This window comes from Phalaenopsis equestris, unplaced genomic scaffold (assembly GCF_001263595.1).
Source record: "Phalaenopsis equestris unplaced genomic scaffold, ASM126359v1 Scaffold000006, whole genome shotgun sequence".
NCBI lineage: Eukaryota > Viridiplantae > Streptophyta > Magnoliopsida > Asparagales > Orchidaceae > Phalaenopsis > Phalaenopsis equestris.
In genome coordinates, this window is record NW_018164448.1 from 2,080,814 (window position 1) to 2,108,417 (window position 27,604).

General features: G+C 32.9%; 2 protein-coding genes and 1 long non-coding RNA gene across 4 annotated transcripts in view; 2 read left to right on the forward strand and 1 right to left on the reverse strand.

Annotated features, from left to right (window-relative positions):
* The first annotated feature begins 1,267 nt into the window (after window positions 1-1,267).
* Window positions 1,268-8,462, forward strand: LOC110018196. Its single transcript, XR_002293341.1, has 3 exons — window positions 1,268-1,987; window positions 7,134-7,274; window positions 7,944-8,462. It is a non-coding gene; the product is annotated as an uncharacterized LOC110018196 (long non-coding RNA).
* Window positions 4,631-15,853, reverse strand: LOC110018194. Of its 2 annotated transcripts, none has more exons than XM_020715431.1 (4): window positions 15,427-15,853; window positions 12,186-12,310; window positions 11,595-11,830; window positions 4,631-4,775 (listed from the first exon to the last, which is right to left on the reverse strand). In XM_020715431.1, exons 1-3 carry the CDS (start codon window positions 15,782-15,784, stop codon window positions 11,615-11,617), a joined length of 699 nt encoding a protein of 232 aa, XP_020571090.1. In that variant the 5' UTR covers window positions 15,785-15,853; the 3' UTR covers window positions 4,631-4,775; window positions 11,595-11,614. The 2 variants fall into 2 exon arrangements, with proteins under 2 accessions (XP_020571090.1, XP_020571089.1); XM_020715430.1 differs by lacking the exon at window positions 4,631-4,775 and adding an exon at window positions 10,876-11,246.
* Window positions 15,854-19,398: 3,545 nt separating this feature from the next.
* LOC110018224 (probable U3 small nucleolar RNA-associated protein 11) overlaps window positions 19,399-27,604 on the forward strand; it is an 8,643-nt gene continuing 437 nt past the window's right edge. The window contains exons 1-9 of the mRNA XM_020715480.1: window positions 19,399-19,603; window positions 19,773-19,891; window positions 19,974-20,064; window positions 20,165-20,256; window positions 20,356-20,449; window positions 20,531-20,610; window positions 25,566-25,649; window positions 25,770-25,869; window positions 27,201-27,297. Of these exons, the coding sequence (XP_020571139.1) occupies window positions 19,836-19,891; window positions 19,974-20,064; window positions 20,165-20,256; window positions 20,356-20,449; window positions 20,531-20,610; window positions 25,566-25,649; window positions 25,770-25,869; window positions 27,201-27,293 (690 nt within the window). The 5' untranslated portion in view covers window positions 19,399-19,603; window positions 19,773-19,835 and the 3' untranslated portion in view covers window positions 27,294-27,297. The remainder of the gene's footprint in view (window positions 19,604-19,772; window positions 19,892-19,973; window positions 20,065-20,164; window positions 20,257-20,355; window positions 20,450-20,530; window positions 20,611-25,565; window positions 25,650-25,769; window positions 25,870-27,200; window positions 27,298-27,604) is intronic.

A 27,604-nucleotide genomic window follows, 5' to 3' on the forward strand; every position in this document is an offset into this window, starting at 1 on the left:
TGAGATTTTCCATATAGCTATATTAGGGGGAGAGAAAAAATGGATGTGATATGTTTTATGATGATTAAATTTTCTATAATATGAATGTGATACATCACTTATGACTAATCGGTTCATTTTGTAATATATTTTTCATAAAAAAATTTTCATCAAACTTCACCTTTCATTCTCGCTAGTTTAATTTATAGGCCTTTGTATGAATCTATCTCTATCTCTAGATATAGAGCGCGAAAGGAAAGCAAAGAGTAGAGAGAGCTCAGTAATGAACAGTGAACTCGTGTGACCATTATTCATGAAATGAGCTCCTATTTATGGGAATGGGGGTTGAACAGTTATATTCTATATCTCTAGAAAAATAGATACAACGATGGTATTTTGATTAATACATAATTATAGGGCTAGAAGCATGAAATGTAGTCCTGCCCTATAGAGTCGAGAGCCTAGAATAGTACCTGGACGGATTTTGGGCCGGACGGCCATGTGTATGGAGCCTGTGAGAATGACCGACTAGGTCATTTCCCAGGTGGCTATGGCCAAAGGGTGAACCGGGACCCGACTGACTGCTTTAGATCAAAGCAATTTTCCTCATTCGTCCGACTTGGTTGAGGAACGTCAATAGATTCGTCTGTGCATGTCTTATGTCAGTAAACTTTAGGAGTGTGGTCGAGTCCTGTTCATCCCTGGACAATTTTTCTCCCGACCCGCAGGGGCCGGACGGATAGACATGGGCCCTTAACCTGCCCCTGATGGGTCCCAGACCACCGCATCTTTTTCTCAGTTAATAATTATATCCTTTCTCAAATGAACCTTAAATATCTCATCCAAAAAAAAAAAAATACAAAGTTTGGGTGTTAGACATGTAAATACTAATTAAGAATTGACAGGCATGTATGTAAATCTTCCTAAATTACTTTTTACTCCCTCACATCATCAAAATTTCAGATCTACCCCGGAAAGTAATAGCAAGTACAGCAATAATTGAATGATTAGCCCTTAAACATTTTATAATTAATGAACATAAAACCAACCATTAAGTATAATCATTGCATGCAATAATTAATCAAGATTCTCATCCTCTTATTTTAAATTAAATTTCACCATCCATCCTACTCAGCAACCACCACCAAAAATCCCTCAATAATTTCCCCAAAAAAAAAAAAAACTTTTATTAAATATATTTTGAGAGGATATATTAAAAATTAAAATTATTATTTGTCCTATAAATTGCTTTCACATCTTCATCCCGAAGCATGAGAAATGGAGGAGAAAGAATGTAGAAGGAGATGCAGAGCAGCCATGCATGCATGGGTTTTTGAAATATTCCATCTCTTGCACACTGGAAGATGAGGACAAGCCGCCATTAATGGCGGCCTTATGATCTGTTGATCCTTGAGTTCAGGCTTTCGGTTTGCAAGGCATGGAATGAATCAACTATTCATGATAAGCTCCCCATGTCATAAGCTAAGAAAGGCTTTTTTTTTTTTTTTTTCATACATACATATATATGCATATATATATCATTCCTAAACTTGATAAAGCATAATTATTTTTAATATAAATGCATGAATACCTATCTTTCATGTAGGTATAATACCTAAGTTTCTACTTATAACACCTTAGTTTATAACAAGTTCATCTCTATATATGTATAATGCTTGACCTAATTGTATCCTCATTTGTCCATGTACATATGTGAATTATCATTTTATTAGATTTTTGTGTTGATTTTTTTATAAGATTATCATAAATATGTTACCCTAAAAAGGATGTTTATCGCTAAGATTATTAGGACCATTATATCATTTTATTTTTTTATTTGACATTTTTGTTTTCAAAGGGAATGATCAGAGGCTATTATACGGTCTCCAACCACTCCTAATGTGTCTAACAATTCAAGTACCACATTCTTAAGATCAACTGTGCTAGAGGGAATTCGAGCCCCCGACCTGAGGGGTCTTACACCAAGAATGCTAACCGATATGCCGAGGTACGCAATACCTATGACAAAGTCCAATAGCATCTTCAATTTCTTTTTTACTATCCTAAATATGAGTTGTGTCAACCTGAAAGATAATTGTCGAAAAAGTCACAGGATATGAATCAAGTCTTGGTTGACACTGGTCAGATCCAAAGTTTGATCTTATCTTAAAATTTTTGGGATTGTATCATAGATTTGTAATCATATGGAGTATGATTTGGCTCCATTTAAAAATTATCAATTATTGTGCTTGTAAGTTTCAAATTTAGACATTAAATACTAAAAAGAATTTACAAACAAATGCATAAAAAAATTGAGGGCATTGATGTGAAATTTAAAGTCATACAATTATGATACAAAAATTACATTTTTATTTATAAAAAATACATAACTAATATACATGTCAAAATTTTAAATGAGTTTCCACAAAAAATTCATTAAATTATCCCTTTTTATTACGATGTAATCCCTTTTTTGCGGACATTAATGAAAAAAAATATTGCGGAAAGGTTAGCGAGGCAATAAAATGGAGTCATTATTAATCTTCTTGATTATGATGATTTTAGGAAAATCCTAACAACGACGACGACGACGACGACGACGACAACAACAACAATAAAGCCTTAATCCCACTACGTGGGGTCGGCTACATGAATCCTTTTTTCTCCATTGCGTCCTATTTAGTGTCATATTTTCATTTAGTTCTAGTAAATTAAGATCATTTTTAATACAATAAGCCCAAGTCTTCCTAGGTCTACCTCTGCCTTTTTTAGCACAAGTCGAATCTAAAACATCTACTCTTCTAATTGGATCATCAAATGGTCGACGTTTAATGTGACCAAACCATCTAAGACGACTTTCTCTAATTTTGTCCATCACAGGAGCTACACCAACACTATCACGAATATATTCATTTTGCATTTTGTCTCTAAGTGTAAAGTTACTCATCTACCTAATCATTCTCATCTCGGCAACACTTAACTTATTAATATGCTTCCTTTTTAAAGGCCAAGATTCAGCGCCACAGAGCATTGCAAGTCTCGCCACCGTCTTATAAAATTTTCCTTTCAGTCCAAGCGGTACTTTTCTATCCCAAAAAAGGCCCGAAGCATTCCTCAACTTCAACCAACCAACTTGAATTCTACTATTAATATCCCCATCTATATCACCATTGCTTCGAACAACATACCCGAGATATCTAAATCGTTCACACCTTCTAATAATCTGATCACCCAAAGTTGCACTTCCTAGAGCTATTACTACTACTACTAAAATTACATTCCATGTATTCAGTTTTAGTTCTACTTAAACGAAGGCCTTTAGACTCTAATGTAGACCTCCATGATTCAAGTTTTTCCTGAGCTTTTTCTCTCGTTTTATCCACGAGAAGGATATCATCAGCAAAAAATCAAAGTACATCCTCCTGTAGATGTCCAGTAAGACCTAAGTGGAAATAATTTAATATATGTGCTTCAGTATTCTTTGTGTCTATTACAAACTCAACTCGCTCTTCTCCCATTCCTCAACGAAACTAAATCTCTTAAATTTGGCTTAGCAATAAAATTAGACATCTATGTCGCAAGGTTGCTTTCCCTTTTAATTTGGCTTAACATGTAAGAAATTGTAAAATTAGCAATAAAATGAGGCATTTACATATACCAAAAAACAAAAGTTTTTAGCAGCATTTATATAAATACACTTTTAATTAAGAAAATGTATAAAAATATTTAAAATTCTTGGTAAATGCCTTTGCACTTACTAGCACTCGCAACGATTTAAAATTCGCTGCAATGAAAATAGTAGAAGTTTTTACTGCTGTGATTGCCAGTATGACATGCGATGCAAAATTTTTTATTTAGTTGTACCACTCAATTCCTATATATGTTTACATTTGTAGCATCTAAATTTTTCTTTTTTTACATATTTATACCACCCAAATCTGTCATACCAGATAAAAAATGCATCATTTTAACTTTTAAAACGAGAAATATGTCTTCTCATGCATAGTTAAATTGGCACATATGTTTGCAAAACTTGAGGTTAAGGTTAAATATCTAAATACATAAGAATTGTGTGGCATGCATGTAAATTTTCCAAAAGCATACATATAATTTGATGAATTTGTTAATGTTGGGGCTATATGCATAATAGAGTAATTATGAATTGTTGCTGCCGATCGTGTGTGGGTTTGGGATGACTTTCTTGACACGTTGACGCGAATGAAGGAATAGTTATTGTGCCACCTCAAGTTGGCTAAAGGGAGAGTCATTTAAGGTTTATAAAATGATAGCTATAATGTTATCTCATGCATTTTTTATTTCATGTATCAAAATTATTAATAAATTTTTATGTGTTGTTTTTTTTTTTCTATATTTATGTTATTGAAAGAAAATTTTCATCAGCAAATTATTTTGGGTAGCGTTTTATTGAACTTTGATTTGTTTGTGAATCACATCGAATAAATAGAGCGAAATAAGAGATAGAGATCGAGAGAGATAGAATGCAGGAGAATGAATAGTGACAAATCTTATCTTATTCATAAAATGATTTCTTTATTTATAGAGGAGATTCCTTTATTTATAAAGGAGAATGCACATAATGATATTATATTTTCTTCCTCTACTTTCAAAGGATATGTATTGTGGTATTTCTAGTATTTTATATGGGTAAGCTTGTCGTCGGCTGCATACTTTTTGAGTTGGCCAGCAGAGCTAATTAGTCGGCTTCGATTTGGCAAGATCAGTTTGGTCGATATGAATCGGTTGAGCCCCAAATCGATTGGGGATGGACATTATTCCTGTAAAGAGAATACATTTTATTAATTAGTGCACATAACATGACTTACATAACATGACTTATAAAAAGAAGAACAAATAATGACATTAAATGTATATTTTTATATGTTTAAGCTTTGGTCTTAAAATATATGTTAAGAATCCTCAATGATTTGATGAAATTTGAATTTTCAACTTGATATTGACATCAAATAGTTACATTAAAATGATACCAATGACTTATAAGAATGATATACAATTTGTTGGAAGATATTAATATTGAATCTTAATATTAATAATGGCAAACATCAGTGTCAGATTTAATGCCATTTAAATGAGCTGCAGTTGAGACATGTCTTTCATTTTGGTTGCATACGCCAAGAAGGAAGAGACCATCTAATGAAAGTTATTGTAGAGTTTGAAGGCGTCAGTAGATCCTAAAATTTCTATAGCTTGATATTCTCTTATAGTTTCAGCAGATCTGTATATAGCTCATGAAATAAGATTTCATATTTCAATAGTTCATGACTTTTTTTTTTTTAATAAGATAAAAAATATGTATCTTATAAAGCTGATTCAGTCTAAGAATTTTAAATATAAATGTAAATTATAAGGTTTAAATCTTTTATACTTTGAGTAACTTTTAGGCTTTTAGAGATTTAAACCCTAAACCCTAAACCCTAGACACTAGACACTAGAAGTTTTTTACGTGTAAAAGCTGCAAAGGGAAAAAATAAGGGGTCTGACCGAGCTTAAGGGTCTCACTATAAAATGATATTGATTACAGTTACAACCACGTATCCTACAGGCGGGAAAGAGTTAGAATTTTGAGTTACAATGTCGACAAGCAGATGATTTGTTGCAATAACTGATCGTCGAACAATGATGATTAGTGGAAGTCGGTGAGTGGTGGCCGACAGTGATCGGTGGCGACAGAAGTGGTGTTGGGCTCCAGCTCCTTAAAGCTTCAAGCTCTTATTAAGCCTCGTGAGAGCGATTGGGGCTCAATTTATAAAGCTCTGAGTACAATTAATGCAAGAATATGAATTATTTTAATCATACGAATCAAAGACCTTCCCTCGATCTTATGGTATCTGATGGACATTTGAGTGTCTTAAAAGTGTCAGAATTGAGTTATATTTGGTTCATTGGATTTATCTCGCTAAGATTCTCGATTCGACTATGAACTGGCCAGATTCGACATCTGTTTGACCTTTCAAATGTATTCGAAAAACTCCCAAACATGGTTTAGCATCTTAATCAGGGTTAGATTTGGTTTGGATTAGACTAATTTTGGTGTCATAGGATCTGTCTTATCGAGCCAGTCAGTTTGACTATAAGTTAGCTGAAATCAAATCTTTGAAGGACCTTTTATCGATGGTTGATTATTTCATGCTTAAAAGTTAAAAGATTGTCTTGAGATCCAAGCTATGTTTCAAGATTCGTGCCAGATGATGAAAATTTATTTATGGCATATCAATTATTGCAAGGCTTATTATGATAGTATCTATGATAATATCATTAAATAAAATATTTAGTAGCAACAAGTCATATTATAGCATTTTATCATAGAAGAAAAAAGCGATGAATTGAATATTTTCTTTCGATTATGTCGCATGATTATGTATCCTAAGATGAAGATGGGATTTCTGACTAGTAAAAATTAAAATTTTAGGATTAATATTTTAATTTATTCATATCCAAAGTCTCATTTTCTTGGTTTAAATTAAAAATTACAATTAAAGAAATTATAAAATTAAATTGAGTTGTTAATTGAATTGATTTTATTAGACATCAATATTAAACAGTTTATTTAAACTTCTGATAAAGAAGTCTGAATTATTAAAAAAAACAACGATCAGAATATTTTGTTGGTTAATCAAACAGTTAGATTGATTTGAGTTGATCCAAACTTTGACATTTTAAGCAGTCCAATCAAAAGATTGTTTCTACCATTCAATTATTTTGGACTTCTTCGATTCAGCCAAATGAATTAAACCCAATCATAGCCATCCAAATCATCATGCTTGGCTATGATTCGCACCACAGTACGATGGGATAATAAGCCGATCTCACAAAACTCCCAAATGAATTAAACCCAATCATAGTCATCCAAATCATCATGCTTGGCTATGATTCGCACCATAGTACGATGGGATAATGTCCCGATCTCACAAAACCCTAACTTTGTTTGTAAAATGATGGTTAAATAGTCATGACATGTCTCATTCATGATTGGTCAGAAGACTTCATGTGGGCTTCTGTTTGTTCTCTTATTTGTCTTTGTTTTTATCTTCTTCTAGAAATGGAAATTCTACGTACAAACGGAAGTGGAGGAACTGTTGTTTTTGTTACTAATCAGTTTTTTTTTTTCGAGAAAGGTGGGCCCAAAAGATAATATATGCGATTCAAACTCGTAACCATCTCACGGTGGGAAACTACACCCTCAACCAGTATGTTGCTTCAGTTGGTGAAGACATCTGCGGTGGAATGAATCCCTGCTTACGCAAATGATTTTGATGGTGCGTATTTCTCCCATTACTGTGGGATAAATCACAACCATGCGTGATGATTGGGATGACTATGATTGGGAATTCAATTGGCTCGATCGAAGCCATCCAAAATAATTGAATGGTGTAAATGATCCTCCAATTGGATCGCTCTAAAAGTTAAGGTTTAGATCGATGAAGATTAACCAACAAAATATTTTGGTCATTATTCATGTAATTATTCAAAATTCTTTATTAAAAGCTTAGAACTTTTAGTTTGGTCAGCTCTAACGTAGAGAAGCTACTTTACTTTACATCGTTGGGATGATTTTTGAGAGGTCGATCCAAGAACTCATTTTCAAATCAACATATTTAAAATTTGTGGGCAAATTTATTTATAAAATTTGCAGTCGTTTAATAATTTATTTTTTTTAAAGATCAATTATTTTTTTATTATATTGCATCAAAAGATGATAAATTATAATAAATGTCTGAATAAATAAGTTTTTTAATTAAATTAATCAAGTTGGGATGAGAGACTTATTTAGATTTCATGCATCATTGAAAAATTCAATATTATAAAATTTGATGAAATAACCATTTTGAAATTGAAATCATGATCTTAATAAACAAAATAAATTTTAATGGGTTGGTCCAATGGCATTGTATATAAAAAATATGTCAATGCTGATCATAATGCAGGGATACAACGATTTAGAAGGGAAGAGTACGATGAAGGTTGACCCACTGACAAGGGGTTGTGAGACCCACTTGACAGATCGAGCGAAGTCATATGAAACAAGCCGACAAGTTCAAAAACCAAATGGACCACAAGATAGATCAATGACGGCCGGAAATATAAGCTCGGGCCACTTGGTCAGAAAAAGAAACAAGAAAGCATATGAGCCAAACCCACTACAGGAAAGTCGATCTGACATGATAGTTTACACTTCTATGGAGCTGATCCAAGGGAAGATCTGGTTCCTCGCTATTTCGAATCGTCCCATAGTTGCTCAGAGGCTCCTCACGAGTTATCAAGGATCGATGGGCATAGATAGATCAGTTGATCGACCCACACCAACTAAGCTTAGCAAATTGAGCTGATTTTACCAACCCGAAGCCAAATAAGCTAATTAGTTGTGGAGCCAAAAAACAACCGGACGATAAACCCATATATATAAAATATCAGAAATATCTTAGTACATACCCCTTTAAAGCATGCATGAGCAATATTAATGTAATACTATCATTGTACTATCTCATCTATAAATAAGAAAATCGTTTTATGAATAAGACACGATGAATTACTATTTATTATTGTTCGCTCCTCTCTTTCTCTCTCATATACTCTATTCATTGGGTGTGATTCACAAACATATTAGGATTCAATGGGCAATAAAAATAATTTGATTCAATCGAGTCTAAATAAACCCAAATCATGCATATAAAAATTTAATGATCTAATTAGAAGACCAAATGATATCTATAATCTCACATATTTGTAAAAATTTAAAAAAAAAAAAAAACATTTCAATGTAAAAAATCTAAACAATTTCGAATCACTCAATTATCAAGACTTAGCACATCCCCTCTCTCCTATTCTCAAGGGTTTAATTCTCTAACAAGGTCATAGCATAAATTTGATTTCACTCTTAGAGTGCTTCTAGCAACATGTCGAATAAGTTCACTCTCCCAAAGACCATAGATTCACTTTATATATACCATATATATATATATATACAATATATATGTATATATGTATGTATGTATATATATATATATATAATGTATGTATGTATATGTATGTGTATGTATGTATGTATGTATGTATGTATATATAGATGAGTCACATTAGCCTAGTGGCCTAATGATTGATAGCCAGTCTTTCAACCAAGTGGTCCTTGGTGTCTTACATAAGTGTGTGTGCAAGCATTTGGGTGTGTAGACAATATATATATATTTTTCCAATATATATATATATATATATATTTATATATGAAAGCTTTACATATAAACCACAAAATACCTAGCTATTCACATTTCCATCATTCTACTTCTGCATGAAAAGGATGCTTTGTGAAAGATACGAGTAAATACATAGAAATTGCATGGCGTGCATGTAACATAAAATGTTGTTTTACGTGTTAGATGTATAAATACATGGTAATTTCTTGGCGTGCATGAAACAAAAAAATATTGTGGAACGAGCAAATATCCAATAAAATGGAATTATAATTAATATCCTTGAATATGATATATTTAGGAAAATCCCACCCGACCATATATTAATATATATATGCTTCATAAATTTTGTATCATGAATACTATATAATCACCTCGCTCTCCTCACATTCTCCAACAGAAACAAACTAAATAACCTCCTACAACCAAACATCTATGTCCCAAGGTTGTGTTCCCTGCAATGAAGATGGCTATATGTATATAACATTATGAATTATATATATGTATATGTAAAGAATTTGATTAATTAATTTGTTAATGGATGCAGGGTGGAAGGTGAGCTGGCCGGAGCTGGTGGGGCGTAGAGGAAGAGAAGCAAAAGCCGTGATAGAGAGAGAGAATGGTGATGTTAAAGCGGTATGTGTGAGGGCTGCTGATAGAGTACTTAAGATTTGTCGCAGCGATCGGGTGTTCATTATGGTTGATTGTCCGCCCAACGTTGACCCGAATGAAGGGATCGTTAAGAGTGTCCCTAAGATATGCCGCACATCAGAAAACCAGTTATAATTCAATAATATATAGTGAAGATACCAAAGTAGACTAAGGGCATAAAATTGTGGCTTTAAATGTTAGCTTTTGTATTTTTTTAGGCTCATTAGGATAAAAACCTTTTTTCCTTTTAATTATAGGAGACTTGTCTTAATAAAAATTTAGTCTTATAGGTAGAATTTAGCTTATAAAGAGAGTTTTACCCTATCATTTATATCCAGTACACAGAGGATTTAGTTTGTAATCACTACTTTTATGGAGCCCATTGACAAAAACATGCAGACAGAGGACAAGCTACGTCCTTATTAGCATGAAATCATTTTGAGCGTGAATTTAATAATGTAATTTACATAATATTAACACTTTATGTACTTGTGTTAATCTACGATCGACAAATGATTATGTTTGGTGAGTGAGCTTTTTCTCATTAGCTTTCGGAGATTTTATTTTTATTTAAATGTTTTAAAGCTCTTACAATTTCAAATTCTTTTAATATTAAGATATCCTCCAATTACAATGTACAATGACTACACTCATCATTAAGGCTAAGATTATTATTTAATTGTTTAAAAATATCAGTCACATCAACTCCAGTCCTTGCAACGAAGATACTTGAGGCTCAAACCTATCAACTCTAGTTTTTATAGGGAGGACGATCAAACTGGAAGCTCAATCTTATCAAATTTGATTCCTTTAAGGAGAATACAAATATAGGACATACAATCTTACCCTATAGATAAGACGACCAGCTTAAAAATGTGCATAATTCTAATATTTTTTAATTTGACATTTATAAAATATTTTTAAATTTTTTTTTTTTGAAAAACACATGCATTTTTCTTTTTTACTAGGAAAATGTGTTGGCTTAATTAAAAGACAAACCCTCTACTTCTTTGCCGAACTTAGGACTAAGAATAAGCATATTGAATGAAATTTGCATGTCCCGAAGTTAAAAGTCAAATTGTACATAAAACCAGAACACTCTAACGACCAACAAATGAAATAAAACAATAATAAGAATAACAATAAGCACACAATACACTGCAGCACGCAGCACTCGCTTGCCACCCACGGCTCACTGCCGGCAGCCCACAACCAGCACTTGCCGCCACGATGTCTTAGCCCGCCGTGCCGCTGCTGTCCGCCATTGTTAGTTGTCGCCAACCATTGCGCCATCCATTAAACATTTATCTTTCATCCAGGGCCGCCGCCACCGCTAATCATGTTTTACTTTACTTTCGTTTTTCTTTTAACCAAACACAAAAATATAAACTCCTGCATTTATTTTACACCAAAACAAATAACTCCAAAGTATTTCAAATATACTATATTTCTTTTCTCAGTAAACCAAACACCCCTTAAATCTTAAAAAATTGCAGTTCAAAACTAATTTATTTCAAATTCTTTACATTTGGAGGCTTTGCTTCTCCTTGAAGAACCAGAGCCACCCCTAATTCCACTCTAATTCCACTACCACTATATTTACAGTAAAAGCAATCCAACTATTAATCCGCACTCAAAGATGAACTGAAAAATTCAATTTTTTTAAGAGAGAAAAATAAGCAGAGCTCTACTTGCGAATAACTAAAATGAAATCACAAAATTTCTTAAATAGAAACTCACCAATTTTAAAGAGGAAGAAGCTATGATGTCAAAAGATCCCCCCAGACCTTATAATCAGTAGTTGAGCTGTTATTATCTATGATGGTGTCCTGACAACCCAGAAAAAAGGTAGTTCTAACAGTATCAACATTGATAAGGGCATGTGCAGAACCACTTGGGCTCGCGGCAACGGCGACTTCATCGGCTCCGATTCTCACTTCTGCGTAGCCTTTGCCTTCAATGAGTGGATTCTCCAGCTGCATAAGAAATCCTAATAGCACATATAAGCAGTAAAGTTTGATAGAAAAAATATCAAAATCTTCAGCTTGGATTGAAGATGGGGAAATTTACATGCATACTACATAATTCTTATGTGTTTTACATATTTAAGACCCAAAGTTTGATATTTACACTAATAACACCTTGGGGTCATAAATCTAAACATGAAAAGGTGTATTTCTCTTTAAAAAAAAGATAGTGGTGGTGGAATTTTTTATGTGATGTTAAGGATTTGAGCAGTATGCATGAAAATATCAATGTTTAGGTGTTACATGTGTAAATACATACGAATTGTGAGGTATGCAAGTAAATTCCCCTTGAAGATAATCATACCCTAAACTTTGTTTCAGCTCCCCAGATGAGAAATGTCTCATTGCAAGTGTGATGCCTGTGATTTCCCCTAAAGCAGCCCGGACGAATCTCACCTGCATGGATTGATTTGCAGATCTGAGCTCCACCTGTTTAAAGGAGTATGATTAGTATGATTTAAGCATCATTAAAACTTCATGTAAGGTATAGTCTGTTCCATTCTTTGTTTTTTCCTTGATCATTCGTATATCTGAACATTTAGTTTTTTACGTGAAAGAATGAAAGAATTAAAGTGATTAGCTGGACGAAGCTGATATGCTGCCCTTTATAAAAGAAAGAAGGTGAAAAAAGCTTCGAAAACCTGAGGAAATAATATTAGTTATTCAATATATAGCTTAATACCATTTAACAATATCAAAAGGAAAAAAAGAGCAAAACAACGGATGAATGTTTTTAGGGAATTGTCTGAGGCTACAAAGAATTAATTTGAGGTGCCAGTTGCAGTGAATGAAAATAATAAAAAAATTAGTTCACTAGCCACTTAACATACTTCACGCCATCCAAACAAGAAGACAAAATAGGAAAAAGATTTCAACTTAGTTCACTCACTGTTTTTTTAAAATTAGATGAGACTGAAAGGAACTATTTTGGAATAAGATAAACAGTCAGGGGTCCTCATTCTAAGTTCCAATGAATGGTAGGAAGAAGCTCTATAGGATAAGGGAGACGGGGGAAAGGCATCACAATCGTGAGTGAATAAAATATCTTTGAAATCTACCATTAACAACGGACACAATCTCATTATCCAAAAAAGCCTTTGGATATTATCTGGCAGAGGGCTAAATTGAGATTATAATGTGAAAATGGAGAAGCATTCAAGAAACTGATTGGAAGCTCATTTGGACTAAAACCATGATTTTTAAAATCTTATAATACGTTGCATGATTATAGATGACAATGAATTTTATGCATTTAATTGCTTAGAAGTTCATTAAGGAAACAATGAACCATTACTTCATCATCTGTCATGAACTCCGAGTACCCACAATTAAAATATGGAAAAAAAACTAAGAATGATATAGCTAGCAATAATTTTCTCAGAACAATCTCATGCAAATAATTCAAATTATGCAAATGCTATAACACAAATAATCAAAAGCAAAAAATATATTTAAGTGTCATAAGCTATACAAATAATAACCTTTAGCTAGTTCCTAAAATGATAAGACAAAAAAAAAATAAAAGTAGATAAATCAAGAAGCTATGGTATGCTTATTGTGGAAATCATAATTCCAAACCTAGAATTATTCATTAGCAGCAATAAGAAAATAGAAAGGGCAACATTCTCCCCACCAACCAAGGATTCACTACAGACAACCAACATAGCAGTGGACTGGAAATTTGGAATTTTGGGATGCTTCTTTTAGTTGGAAATCCAAAAAATAGCCCATAAGTCACTCTTTCAGTTGGAAGATATCTCCAACAAGGAAACAAAATAACTCCCTGCTACACTGCTAGCCATCAAATCTCGACAAGATAGAAAATCAATGATTCCGTGATGCACAGCAATTAACTCTATATTGTTACTTCACAGACTCCTAATAGTATTTAGTATGGCAAAAAATCCAGCTCTGGTAAATTTGCCTTCTCTTTAAATTACTTTTTTGATTTGCATTCTCAGCTTTCCTTATGGTGAAGAGTATAAATTAGAGATTCATTATATAATTAATTTTAATTACTTGAATAAATATAATGATGGTGGAGGTGACATCAACAATTATTAGTGCACTCTCACTTCTCATTCATGTATTATTATAGTTAGTTAGGGAAGATTGGGTAATTATATGCAATTTAAGTGGATGTAATATTGATAATTCTTAATCCATGTAATTGAAAAACAAACAAACCATAGGTGGGACAGATTCAAATATCTTTAATCTTTTATATAAAATAATAAGAATATAAATAAGGATATAACCTCTAGAAATAAAAATTGAAAGTTAAAACAGAAAATGATTTGAAGAGTATCATTCATAGCGAAAACAACAGTGACTTGAGATTAAATTTATCTACAGGCAGGCTCGCTATTTTGAATAGATCCGAGTATTGGGCGGTAAATTTATAGCCAAGTTGAATATGAAGAAAATGAGAATACTACAATGGACGTATGGAAGAAATAGGAAAGAAAACTGAGAAATGATTGTATTGGAGAAATTGGATTATTAGACCTGCTAAGAAACTTAGTGATGAAGGAATAGAAAGGACAGGAAGAAGATAGGGGATGGCATTTACAAACAGTTCTTCAAACTAGTTTGCACAGAATAGACTTTACAACTGATGATATATCAACTCTAATGAAACTTTCATTATCCTGAGATGATAGATATGTTAAATTCGTCAGAAATACTTAGACTTTCAGATAGATATTGCATACTTCACTGGAAAAAAATAAAAAATTTACAAACATACAAAGTAGCATATTTGAAGATGGCATCCATTATTCATATTGTGCTGCTATTAGCATGCAAATTGAAATATAATGTTCAAGCTTGATAATTTTAGGTTTGGATTGAAGAAAAAAATTACAGGTTTAAGTTGAGATAGGGCATGTTGACAAAAATCATTCTCATTATGAGACCATATCTCGAAAGATCTCGGAGGAATTACATACTTCTGTTCGTGAATCTATTTTGCGCCTTTAATTTGATATTATTAAAAGAATGGTTCGGAAGAAAGGGTTGCAGCATTAATAAATCTTGAAATTTCTAATAATAATGAAATTATTTTGACCTGCCATTCAAGAAGGAATGCTAGTTGATGCATATTTTTATCAGGAAGATGCAATTCAGCATCAGTTCAATATGCCCTCATTCCAATCATAGATAAAAGGAAATCAATTCCCATTATAATCCAAATAGTTTAGAGGCTTGGATTGGAGAGCTGTTGGCAGAATATTCGCACAGCAACATCCAAAAAATCTGTCAGGGTACAACATGATAGAAACTAGGCATTAAAGATTGGATAAATTAAATCCTAGGAAGACTTTCATGCCATCATTTACTAATCATCCAAAGACACGCCGTTGTAATTATTTTCCATCGTTATTTTCTCAAATGCTAAGCCAGTCAGAAGGGATAATCAAAGTCAATAACCAGAAACAAAACTGAAGCCAAATCACAGATACAATCGGTAACAACAATCAAAAACCTAGAATTCCAGACAATGGTAAAATGTTCTCGTAAAGATCTCCAGCAAGATAATATACCGTGGATTCCCTTGTCGTGAGCCACGCTAATGGGATTGAAAAGCCACCCTCGCCGATCCCTTGAAATCAGCGAATGCACACTAAACCGAGCGAGGTTGGCATCAGCGTCCGCATCAAGCCCACTCATCAACTGTGCTCTTAAAAGCAAGGTAGCGGAAGCAGGAGCACGTTGAACACGAAGACAGAGCCAGGTGAGGAGTAGGAAGAGCGAGAGGACGAAGGGGAAGGCAGAGGGCCTCTTCAGGAATGCGGCGATTGAAGAGAAAGAGGCCCTTGCGGGCGGTTGAGGGTTATTGGAAAGAGGACTGGCAGAGTGGTGGTTGTGTAGCTGGAGGCTTATCCGTCTAGGGTTTGACATCGTTATGATCTGCAGGAATCTGAGGGCATGCTCGCATAAAAGCTCTGCTTGGAGAGGGAAGCTGAACTATTTATATAAAATAATGGCGGAATTCCAATACAAAACACTCTATATTTATGTATTTACGTATTTCACACACAAATTTTCATTTTTACAAATACAGTACATAATTAAGCACTAGTACACTTTTTTAATAGTAAAATCCATAATATATATATATATATATATATATATATGTTTGTGTGTGTGTGTGTGATAGTTAAATATTTAAAAAACTTCACAAATCTATTTGATGTTTAATATTTGAGATCATCGTAAGCCATCATTATTGTCTGATAATTATTTCACGGTCGTTTTGGTGTGGTTCTTGCCATCAGCCAATAATTGTGCATTTAAGACTCGTTTGGGGCAGCTTATGAGTGCGTCGGCGTTTTTGAAAACGCGGCCTAACTGTTTGGTTGCGTGTTTTTTAAAACGTTGTCTGTCGCGTTTAGGATTTTTACACTAAACGTCAGTCACGGGTCGACCCGCGAGTTGTATTTCAGGATAAGGTGTTTATCCTAAAACGCACAAGCTACCTCAAACAAACCCTCAGCATTGTCCAACGCCCATTGGGGACCGCGCACCACGATAGCGGCGCCTCGATGCTAATACCTGAATTTAAATAATTCTCCCCTTAAAATTTTATTTGTAATGATTAGAAGTGAGTGAGTTTTGATTTTCTCTAGTGTAGGAGAGAAGAGAGGTGAGTGCGGAGTTTCCAAATTATAAAGAAACTTCGAGTGTGATTTAATCTGTACAATTCTTTTAATTTTTTCAATGTTTATTTATAGATGTGGTGTGACTTTGTTATTTTTTTGTATTCTCGTAATATTTTATGTGGTTTTCTTATTTTGTGTGGTTATGATTAAAATTTTTGTTTCATATATCTAAGACTCAGGGTCTAGAATAATTGCATTGTTGGCTAATATTTGCCATCAAGTATATATTCAGCAAATCAAACACCCCAAATATAATGTACTAAACATTTAAAATATATATTTGATGTGTTTCGGGGAGTCTTTGGTTGTAAAATGATTATTTTGCGTCTTAGCGTTAAAAGAAAACCTATCACGTACTTTCGTAATTATTAGAAGATGAGACAACACAATTTTTACGTGAAAAATATTGTAAAATGGAAAAAATCACAGGACTTAGCTCGATTAAAATAATTCACAATGATATAGTTACAAAATTGAATATTTAAAATATATAATAGTAGTTTTATCTATAGCAGTGGTAGTCAAACAGTAATAAATATAGTTCTCGACGATAGCAGACTATAAGGGCCGTAGCCGATTGCTATGGAAGCAATAATCTACTGTGAAAGTTGTGGATCGGTACCGTAGCGTCGGCTTGTCATATAGGTAATTGTTGAAAGTCTTGATATTAGTTGGTTGCGTGAGCCACATTTGTTTGCCTCAAGAGTGTGTTGGTCACAGAAGATGTTGAAAAAGTTGTGGGGTCGCATGCCCGTATCGAAGAGCTGTGATGTTGTTGTAAGTCACGAGGGCTGAAATTGAGAGTTGCATGAGTTATGAATCACATAGGTCTTAATTGGTCACATAGGCTGTTTTGGTGTGTTGTGATTACATTGACTACGGGAGCCCGGAATTGGGAGTTGCAAAGTTGCGGGTTACAAAAGTCGTAGTTAGTCATGCAGGTCATTGTGGTGAGCTGTGATGACATTTGTATACCGCCAGGGCATAGTACAAGAGTTGGCTAGAGGGACGACGATGACCAGAGTTGGTCAATGACAATGGCTGGAGGTGGCAGGGTGGATATTTTATGTATGTTAATCATTGTTTTAAAATATGTAAATAATAATATAGTTGTAAAACCTGTAAATGACAACAATGAATCATAGTCTAAGCATGCTATTTATTTATTTTAATAAACACAACATTTTTTACTCATATCTCTATTATTGCTTTGTATTAATACATCTGTCCTATAAGTAACATCTAAATAGAACTTGATGCATGCTAGAAAATTTGTGGCGGTAGAGTAATGAATTATCGTCTTAGCGTTGCACGAGAATTCAACACACACTCAGATAAAAATGAATCGAGTTGTGATCACACCAGAAGTTTTTACGTGGAAATCCCGTAAAAAAAGGAAAAACCACAGGGTCTGACCCAGTTGTACAAATCCACTATAAGTTGATGATTACAAATGACCATTTGTCCCACAGGCGGGAAATAGTTACCAGCTTTCCACGTTACAACGTCGACTGATGACGTTTAGTAAGCGGTGGTTGATGGAAGTCAGCGGTAGCTAACAATAGTCGACGACGGTCAGCGGTAGTTGACAGAGGTCAGCGGTGAGCGGCGGGGGTGGCGGCGTTCAATGATGGCCGGCGGTGGTCAACAGAGGTCGACAGTGGTTGTCGACGGTTAGTGGTAGTCGACGACGATCAACGATGACGATGGTGATCTTGGACTTGAGCTTCTTCTCAAAGCCTCAAGTTCTCTCTTAAGCCTCCTCCCCCTCATGTGAGGGGTGAGGCTCTATTTATAGTGTTTTGAGTGCAATTAATACATGAATATGAATCATTTTGATCGGACGATTCAAAGAGCTTCCCTTGATCAAATGACGTTTGATGGATGTTTTATTGCCTTAACGACGTCGGAATTGAGCAATCTTAGGCTCGTTGGATTCGTCTTGTCGAGACGCTTGATTCGACTATGAACTCGTTAGATTCAACATCCGTTTGACCTTTCAAATATCTTCAGAAATCTTCTAAGAGTAGTTTGATGATTTGATCCGGGCTTGATTTGACTCGGATTGGACTGACTTTCATATCATTATATTCGTCTCTTCGAGTCGATCAGTTTGATTATAAGTTTGCTGAAATTGGAGTTCCGGATGACTCTTAATCGAAGTTTGAATATTTATTGTTCAAAAAATTGCACTGAGATTCGTGCCGGATGATGAAAATTTATTTGTGGCGTATCAGAACTTAACTTACATATGAGCTATCAACAAACTATCAACATAGTAACATCTAAATATAACTTAATTTTCTTTAAAATATATAATTTTTAATTCATAGGAATTCAAAGATAATAATTGTAATTTAATTATCATCTCATGGTGTGTTTCTGCCAAAAAAATTCAATTCACCTGGGTCAAATCTTGACATATGATAGACCATTTAGTTACAAAGAAGACTAATTTAAATTGATTGAATATACAATTGACAATTATTCAAATTAAATCACAAATATTATCAAATTTATTTAATTTATTTTTTAATATATTTTAATTAATTATAAATTAATTTAATATATACTTAAAACCATATAATTTTTATTGAATATTAATAATTTTGCCAGCAATGATTCAATTAATAGGAAACATAATTACTATGAGATAATATCTTAATTAATTATTGATTTTTAGTTTATTAAGTTAGCCAAATACATGCCATAATTTTTATGTATTTTTATATTCAACACAAAAAAAATTATATTTATATTTTTAATATTTTAACTTTTAAGTATTTGCATAAAAATGTGAGTTTTACTTTTTAAAAGTTAATAAAACAAATAATTTATTGGTATAATATTAATGCCTCCTCCCCGAAACCCTCGCCGTCGTCCAACGCCGCTCAGCCGGTTTTGCCAAAAATCATCGCCGTCGTGACCAAAAGCTCGCGATACAGCCGTAGTTAGGGCTAGCTGGGAAGTCAGCGAAAGGATCGCAGGGTACAAAGACCTTCGAAACTCCCATCTTCTCCTCCTTGCAGTCCGCTCATACCGGAAACCATTGAGTAAGGTAACCCTTGTCTTTCTTTCCCACGCATTTGCGCGCTCTCGGCTGCTTTAAATCCCGTAAATCCATCTTCCAGCGGGATTTACTAAATCCTGAACTTAAGGCTTAACGGAGGAAAAGCGGGATTTAAGAACCTGTAGGATTTACAGATGTCATTTTTACTGTTTGGCAGGAGGTCTTCTGCGTGGCGATTCTTTGATTAGGTTAGGGCAGCTCGCTTGTTGTAGCAGTGAACATGTCTTCGCTTAGGAATGCAATTCCGAGACGAGCACATAAGGAACGGGCGCAGCCGTAAGTCTTCCAACACCCATTTGTTTTTCATTTACTTATGTAGAAGAGCTTGGAATTTTGATTTTTTGAACTGTGTAATCAGTCAAGCAAGGAAGAAATTTGGACTTCTTGAGAAGCACAAAGATTATGTGGAGAGAGCCAAATCATTCCACAAAAAAGAAGAGTCTCTTCGTGTAGGTTTTTTTCAGTAATATTCTCTGTTATAATCATGGTTACATCCGTGTGGTAAAGGCATTTTATGAGATTTAGTGATGTGCTACCTGTTTCTTACAGATTCTTAGAGAGAAAGCCATGTCCAGGAACCCAGATGAGTTTTATTTCAAGATGATAAATTCGAGAGTGTTTGAGGGAGTACATAGACCAAAGTAAAATACAACTAGCAACTTATTTTCATTTTTATTTCATATTTTGCATTTTTTTGCATTTTTGTTCATCTTTTTAGTTAATTTCCAATCTTTTTTCAGGAGCCAAGCAAACAAGTATAGCCAGGATGAACTTATGCTGATGAAGACTCAAGATATTGGATATGTACTTCAGAAACTTCAGAGTGAGAAGAAGGTTAATACTAGAGCAAAACAGCTTTTCTTGCTAGATGAAACAGTGTCTTTTGATTGATAATTCTGTATTATATATATATAGAAAATCAGTATGCTCAATGGTGCGCTTCATGGACTGGACAATAAACCACCAAACAAGCATGTTTACTATGCTGAAGACAGGTACAATCTTCTCATTTTCAGTCTGTGGTTATAGTATTATTTCGTGTTGATGATCACGTTGCACAGAATTGCATCATTATAGATCATTTATTACATAAATTATAGCAATGGCAGAGGTTCAAATAAATTAGAGGAAGGGTTGATAGAAGATAGAAAATGGAATGAAATTTTGGAAGAATTAGGAATATATTAAACTAAAACAGTAATTTTTTTGGCAGCCAACTTTCAGCTTTTCAAAGTGACATAAATAACATAATATTGATATATATTTAACTGTGCATGCAGGCAAATTGCAAATACATGTATTTTTTTGCCTGTGAGTTTTTGTACAAATGCATCATGCACTCATCAACCTTTTGGATATGTTTGTGTAGTTCTCAATTTCGTAGCATGCTAAACTTGTCAAAACCAAGTAAACAAGCTAGTGCTTAGATTGGTAACTTTTCAAAAATCTTAAGCAAACGTCATCAATCACACAGTTGACACATTCTTGAAAAACCTAGTATTTTTTGTCAGATTATTGTTCTTTGGATATTTTTGTGCAGTTATCAATTTTGCAATTTGCTGAACTTGTCAAGATCTACTGAACAAGCTAATGTTTCAATTGTTAATTTTTTAACATTCTTTAGCGGACTTCGTGCAACTGGTTATTTTATATGGTCTTGAAAAGCCCTTTTTTTCGGATTATTGTTGAGAAATAACTCTTAATCTTGGAGCCTGGTCCACCAAACCTTTTATCAGTTGCATTTTTCTCAGTAACGGCAATTGCATGATTAGCCTATATTTAAAAAACAATTGCCAATATGCATATGTCTCAGAGTTTGATAATTGGTACAACATATCATGTATCCATTGTGTTGGTGCTTAACTCAAGAAATATATCATTGGTAAATTTGACTAAATTATTTTCTTAAAGTTTGGTTAGTTTACAATTTCAAGATAGCATTGAAGATTCAGAGCCAAGATTTAACATCAATTTTTTTGGTTTAGTATCTAGGTTCTTAATTGCTATGTTGTAGATTTGGCACCCTATCATAGAGATATAGAAGCAGAGAAACAAATCTTAGATTTCAACTCACATTCACAAATGTGTTAAATTTATATTTTGACATTAAAACACAAGGAAAGAGAAGAAAAACTATTCTTAATGCTTTGCATACTCATTAATCTTTGGATTGAAGCCCAATTAGCATTGAACTTAACCATATTTGGTTCAAAGCATCCCTCATGCTCAAGCACTTTCATCATTTAAATATCTGAAATTTATATATGAAAGTTGAATAATAAGCTACATTATAAACTCACTTTGAACTTAAATTGTCCATTGAAGCGACCTTGCATTTAGGGGTGGAATCAGGATTATTTTTTTGGTGTGCACAAATTGATAATTTTAAAAATATTAACTTTTAATAAGTGATTTTGGGGTTGTAAATTGCATTTATAACTTTGTTATTAGAAATTTAATATAAAATGAGAAATTTTTGCTAATGAAAAAGTTATAGTTGAAAGCATTGGATGACTACTTGAACACCATATATTTTTTCACACACACACACACACACACACACACACACAGACACACACACACTCACAACTTGATAATCATTCATACAAATTTCTTTTATTTGATCGCACAAACTACTGTTTACAATATTCACACAGGCATGCATTTTCAATTATTGCTGTAGTAACTGATAACATCGAAGTAAGCTTTACACGTAAGAATATCAAAGGATAAATATCATTTTTGTTTTGTTCTCTACTAATTTTTGTGCAATCTCTCAAATCCCATTCACATGTGATAATGCTTGATTAAATTTTGTCATAATAAAATTTTGAAGCTTATTTTCTAATACAGTTAAGATTTATAATTGAGAGGATAAAATTTGGCCAGTTAAACGTTTTTCCTTGTTGATAATTTATATGTATTCATGCAAGCCACACATTTGAACAACTAAGTATCAAATATTTCATCAAGCTTTGAAATTGCAGATGTATCACAGAGTAAAATAGCTCGACATGTTAATGATGTAAATATTTTATTTTTTTACCACATCACTTCGACCTACCACACATTAAAAATATATCGGCTATGTTTAGAATATTTTGTTATTTTTCATAAAATAATTGAACTTCAATTATAATATTTCGTTCATCATCTCTCACATTTTGAGGCATTTGTTTTGATATGCAAGCCACCTTGGTCTGGTAGTCGGGAGCTTTGTTTTTCTACTAAGAGCCCTAGGTTCATTGCCTTGTATATGTGGTGTGTGCGTATTTGGGTGTGTTTGTATGAAAAAACTATGAGCAAAGTGTCAAAATAGTCCTCTTAAATATTTGTATTTGGTCATTTTAGTCTCAAAGTCTATAAAGTGCCAAAATTAGATCCCACTCTTTTAATGAGAGCTAAAATAGTCCTTGTGGATTATTTTAAACCACATTGAGAGAGTTTGTGGACTAAATTTCAACTTTTGTGGACTATGGGACTAAAATGACCCCCCTTGCAAAGAGCTAGGGGATTATTTTGATACTTATCTCTTTTAGCCAAAGTCAAACCATTGATAATGTCTTGATTCTTTCTCTGCACTTCTCATCATTTTTGCTGCTCAATGATCTGTTAAATTATTTCTCGCAGTGTACATCTCTTCTTTTGTATGAACTCCCAACAATGTTTATCAAATTAAATATTCTGTTAAAAAGTGAAGCAATCTTGTTATGATTCATAGAAAGATCAGCCAGTGCTAATTGCAGTGAGCAAAATACGATACACAATAATCAGTATTATTATTTTTTCCGTTCAAAGTTTCTACTCCATTAAATTCACTACACATGTTGCTTGCACGTGATGACCATGGCCATGTAAATGTGCTATGCTTAATTCATGCTTTGGATAAAGTGCTTTGATTGCTCTTTTTAGTTTAGTGTTCAAGTAGAAATCCCATCTACATGAACAATCCAAAAAAAGAGCTCATTAACATAACCTCGTTTATCAACTTAATGGATTGCAATAGCAATTTATTTATTATTTGGTTGATACATATTTAGTCTCTAATAAAATTACAAATGACTCATTGTAAATTCGTTAATTCTAATATTTGAAGCCCCAGTAACAACATCTTTTGTGTGTGTGTTTTTGTATTATCGGGTGTAAAAAATTTATTATTTCTGGACGAAATTTTTAAAAAAGCCTTCTTTACATTTTCATTCTGGTTTGCTGGGAAGTATAAAGTTCTAAAAAGTTTCCTTGCTTTTGGAATTTTCAGATTGACCACAAAAAAGTTGAGCTTTTGTGCAAAAGGGAGCATTGACAATTACTAACAGTATTTAATTGTGCCCAATAATTTATTGAGCTTGATCATAAGATTTTCTCGTATTTAATTCGTTAAATTTTCATACTTTTTCCAACAGCACCATTAACCTTACTAACTTGAACTTGAAATTCATCATTTTTTTTTTTCAATTTCAAAGCCTTGTTTTTTCTATACTATTTCCAATTGCTTGTTCTTCTATGTGATGCCTATAAAGATAAAAAAACAAATAATTAGTTAAAATCTTGTAACACTATACTCCAATCAGCTTTTATAATCATCAAAACACTCTAGATTAAATCTGCACAATTTATTTTTACTTCGTGTTTGTGGGAACTCATGATCATGACATTAATATGGTTCTTTTTGCAATTAATTTTTTCATGCTGGAACTCGATCATTTGAATTGTATTCTAGAATTTTTTTCTTCAAATTGAGATTTGTTAGAATATCATCCAGATTGTCTTCTGCGCAAATTTTTTTCTAACTTTGTATTAGTATTTCCAATAATATTTGCATACAATGCACGAATATCATCAACTTTTGGTTTTTTCTTTCATATCTAATGAAATAAAAAACGAGTTCAAATAATGAATATTTAATAATAAGCTCGTTTTAAATTAACTCAATCAGTTTATATACTATTCGGATCATCACATTTTAGTTACAAACTTTTTTAATCTTTTAGAAATTAGAAGAATGATGTTTTAACTTTATGGATTAAACTATGCTTTAACTCCTTTAATTATAACCTATTGAATCTTTTAAAAGGTTCATCATGAATCATTGTTAAACAGCAACATTATTTTGACTTTAGAAACAAGAAGAACATGAATTTATTGGCTTATCTATAAATAAATAGAATTTGAATTTATTAGCTCATAGATTAACAAAAGAGTATTTATAAATACTGACAATAAAGAACTCATTCAAAATAATTGTTTTATAATACTCATCATAATAGGACTTGAATATAATATAAGACGAAAATTATAGGGAGCGAGAGAGTCAAGAAAGCAGGCATTATCCATGTTAATATGATTAGGGGTGTCCATTCGGTTGGTTTGGATTGATCGATTTTTAAATTAGTCAACATGATTGAAACTGAAATTTGAAATCTGGAAAACCAAATCAATCAAAATTTCAATAAAACCAAACTGACCAAACCAATGTTTACTTGGATTTAAACTGTTTGAATATGATCAAACTGAAATTTAATCACCTGTTAGTGTTTGTTTATGAATAAACATTATCTTACATGTATAATATCAATATAATTTCATGAATCCTCCTTTTAATTTTGATTTTTTCAGTTTATTTGATTAAATGAAAATTAAAACCAAACCAAAAGCCGAAAATCAAATATTAAGATTTTAAAAACAAAAAACCAAAATGCATTTTGGAAATCAAACTGAATTAAGCAAACTTGTTCGCTTCGATTTTTGGGTTTTGACAAATAATGCACAACCCTAAAGATGGCAAAAAATTGTGCGACTATGTTGTAGATTTACATTGAAGGGAGGATCTATGGGGGCAATGAGAAGATCTATTAATTTGAAGGTGTCAAAGGAATTATAAATTCTTGGTTTTCATTCCTCTGAACTAATTGATTTATTATCATCTTCTCTATTATTCCCTTTATATTAGGGAGGAAGCTAAAGAAATAAGATCAAGATCATCACACATAAATGCTTCACCTCCCCTGCAGACCTTGCCAAGAAAAATTAAGAAGTAAGATTTGTACATTTGTGATTTATCATTCTTCAGATGATGCTATTTGTAAATATCATTTATCATTCGAAGTTTTATGTTATTTTACAAATATTTTGCTTGTCATTGGATTATCTTCAGGAAAAAAGCATCTTCTTACCGGGAGCTGGAAGAAAGGAAGAAAAGGGCGGAGCAGCTGGAAAAAGTGTACACTGAGATGGCTTTGCAAAAGGAACTACAGGTATATATATATTTTTGAAGGGATAATTGCATACATAGCACCCGGAAACATTGCTATTTATAAAAGGACCACCCAGGTTGTTTTTCTGATCTACCAAGCAAATGCATTTAGCGTGTCATGATCAAACTATTGAAAATTTGATAAAAATGAAAATTTTGGGTTGTGTACGTAGCAATGTTGAATTGCATTTAAATACCCCTTTTTTAATCAAAGGAAAAGAGAAAAAAGTTTTCAAACTTTTGTCGTCAAACTCAAACGAGTGAATGCTGAAGAAAAAAGTTAAATTAAAGTTGAAATATATTCTATATTCTTTTAGGGAAAGTAATATATACCCAAGATTCTGTTAATATGAGATTTCTTTGGTAATATAATTACCGTGGGTGCAATTTTTTCATACGATAGTATGCTGGCATTTAGAATAATGACAAGAACAACAACAAACCTTTAATCCGCTAAGTGGGGTTGGCTTACTAAATCATTTTTCTCAAAAAATGAAGATGTTTTACTTCTTTAAAAGAGCTCCCAAATAGAAAAAAAATATTATGTCCGGAGTTCGGATGCAAGCTGTGTCCGGACAACAACTGCGATCCACCGGAAGGAGCGGAGGAAGAAAAAAGAAACGACTTCTGGTGAATGACAGACATTGTCCGAACGCAGCTTGCTTCTGGACTTCGGATGTAATATAATAGGCCCGGAAACCATTTGATAGCTTTTGACTGGTCTCATGCTTCCTTTTTATTCAAGGGAAATTTACATACATAACACACAATTCTTGTCTATTTACATATCTAAAACCTAAATTTTGATATTTACATTTAATAACACTTTGGTGTCATGACCCATGCATGAAAAGATTTATTTAAATTTTTTTAAGTTAATAACAGTGATTATTTTTAATGTGATATTGAAGATTTGAGTGTTGAGAATTCTTTGAATTATATGTCAAGAAAATTGTATTAGAATTACTCCTAATACATGCATAGTTAAAAATTTAATTTTGGTCATTTATCTTAGATTCTCCTTTCATAATGAAACATAATAATTCATTTTCCTGGCCAGTATCCTTGGCGAGGAAATTAGAGTGGCATTTTTTTTTCTTATATACCAAAACTCTTTTATAAAAGTGATTTTCTTTTCAAAATTTTAACAATTAATTAAAATCACCAAAATTTAACTAATTAGATTCCATGCTAGTATGTTAATGTTTATTTCTCATGGAAAATTGTAATCTCTTCTCTCACTCTCCCTCTCTTTCTCTTTTCATCCGCTTCATGTTTCAAGACACAAAAAATTATAACGAAGAAGTTAATTATTATTTATTTGTGTGATAGAAACCTGGTCGGAAGCGCAAGCTTCGTGAAGACGAGATGGTTTCGCCAGCGACCAGACCTGTTTATAAATGGCGTGCTGAGCGTAAACGCTGATGGGGTAGGTCCCCATTTTAGGGGATATTCACATATGTTTTTTCCTTGTGAAGATTTACATACACCACTCCATTCTTTTGTATTTACATATCTAACACTCAAACTTCAATTTTTTGCATATATATGCCACCTTACCCATGCATCAAAATATGTATTTCGCCTTTTAGAAGTTAAAATAGTGGTATTTTTGATGTGATATGAAAGATTTGGGTGGTATAAATATAAAAAAAGTAAAGATTAGGTGTTAAATATGTAAATACATAAGAATAGAGCGGTGTGTCTGTCAATGCCACTCCCCCCCCCCCACAACT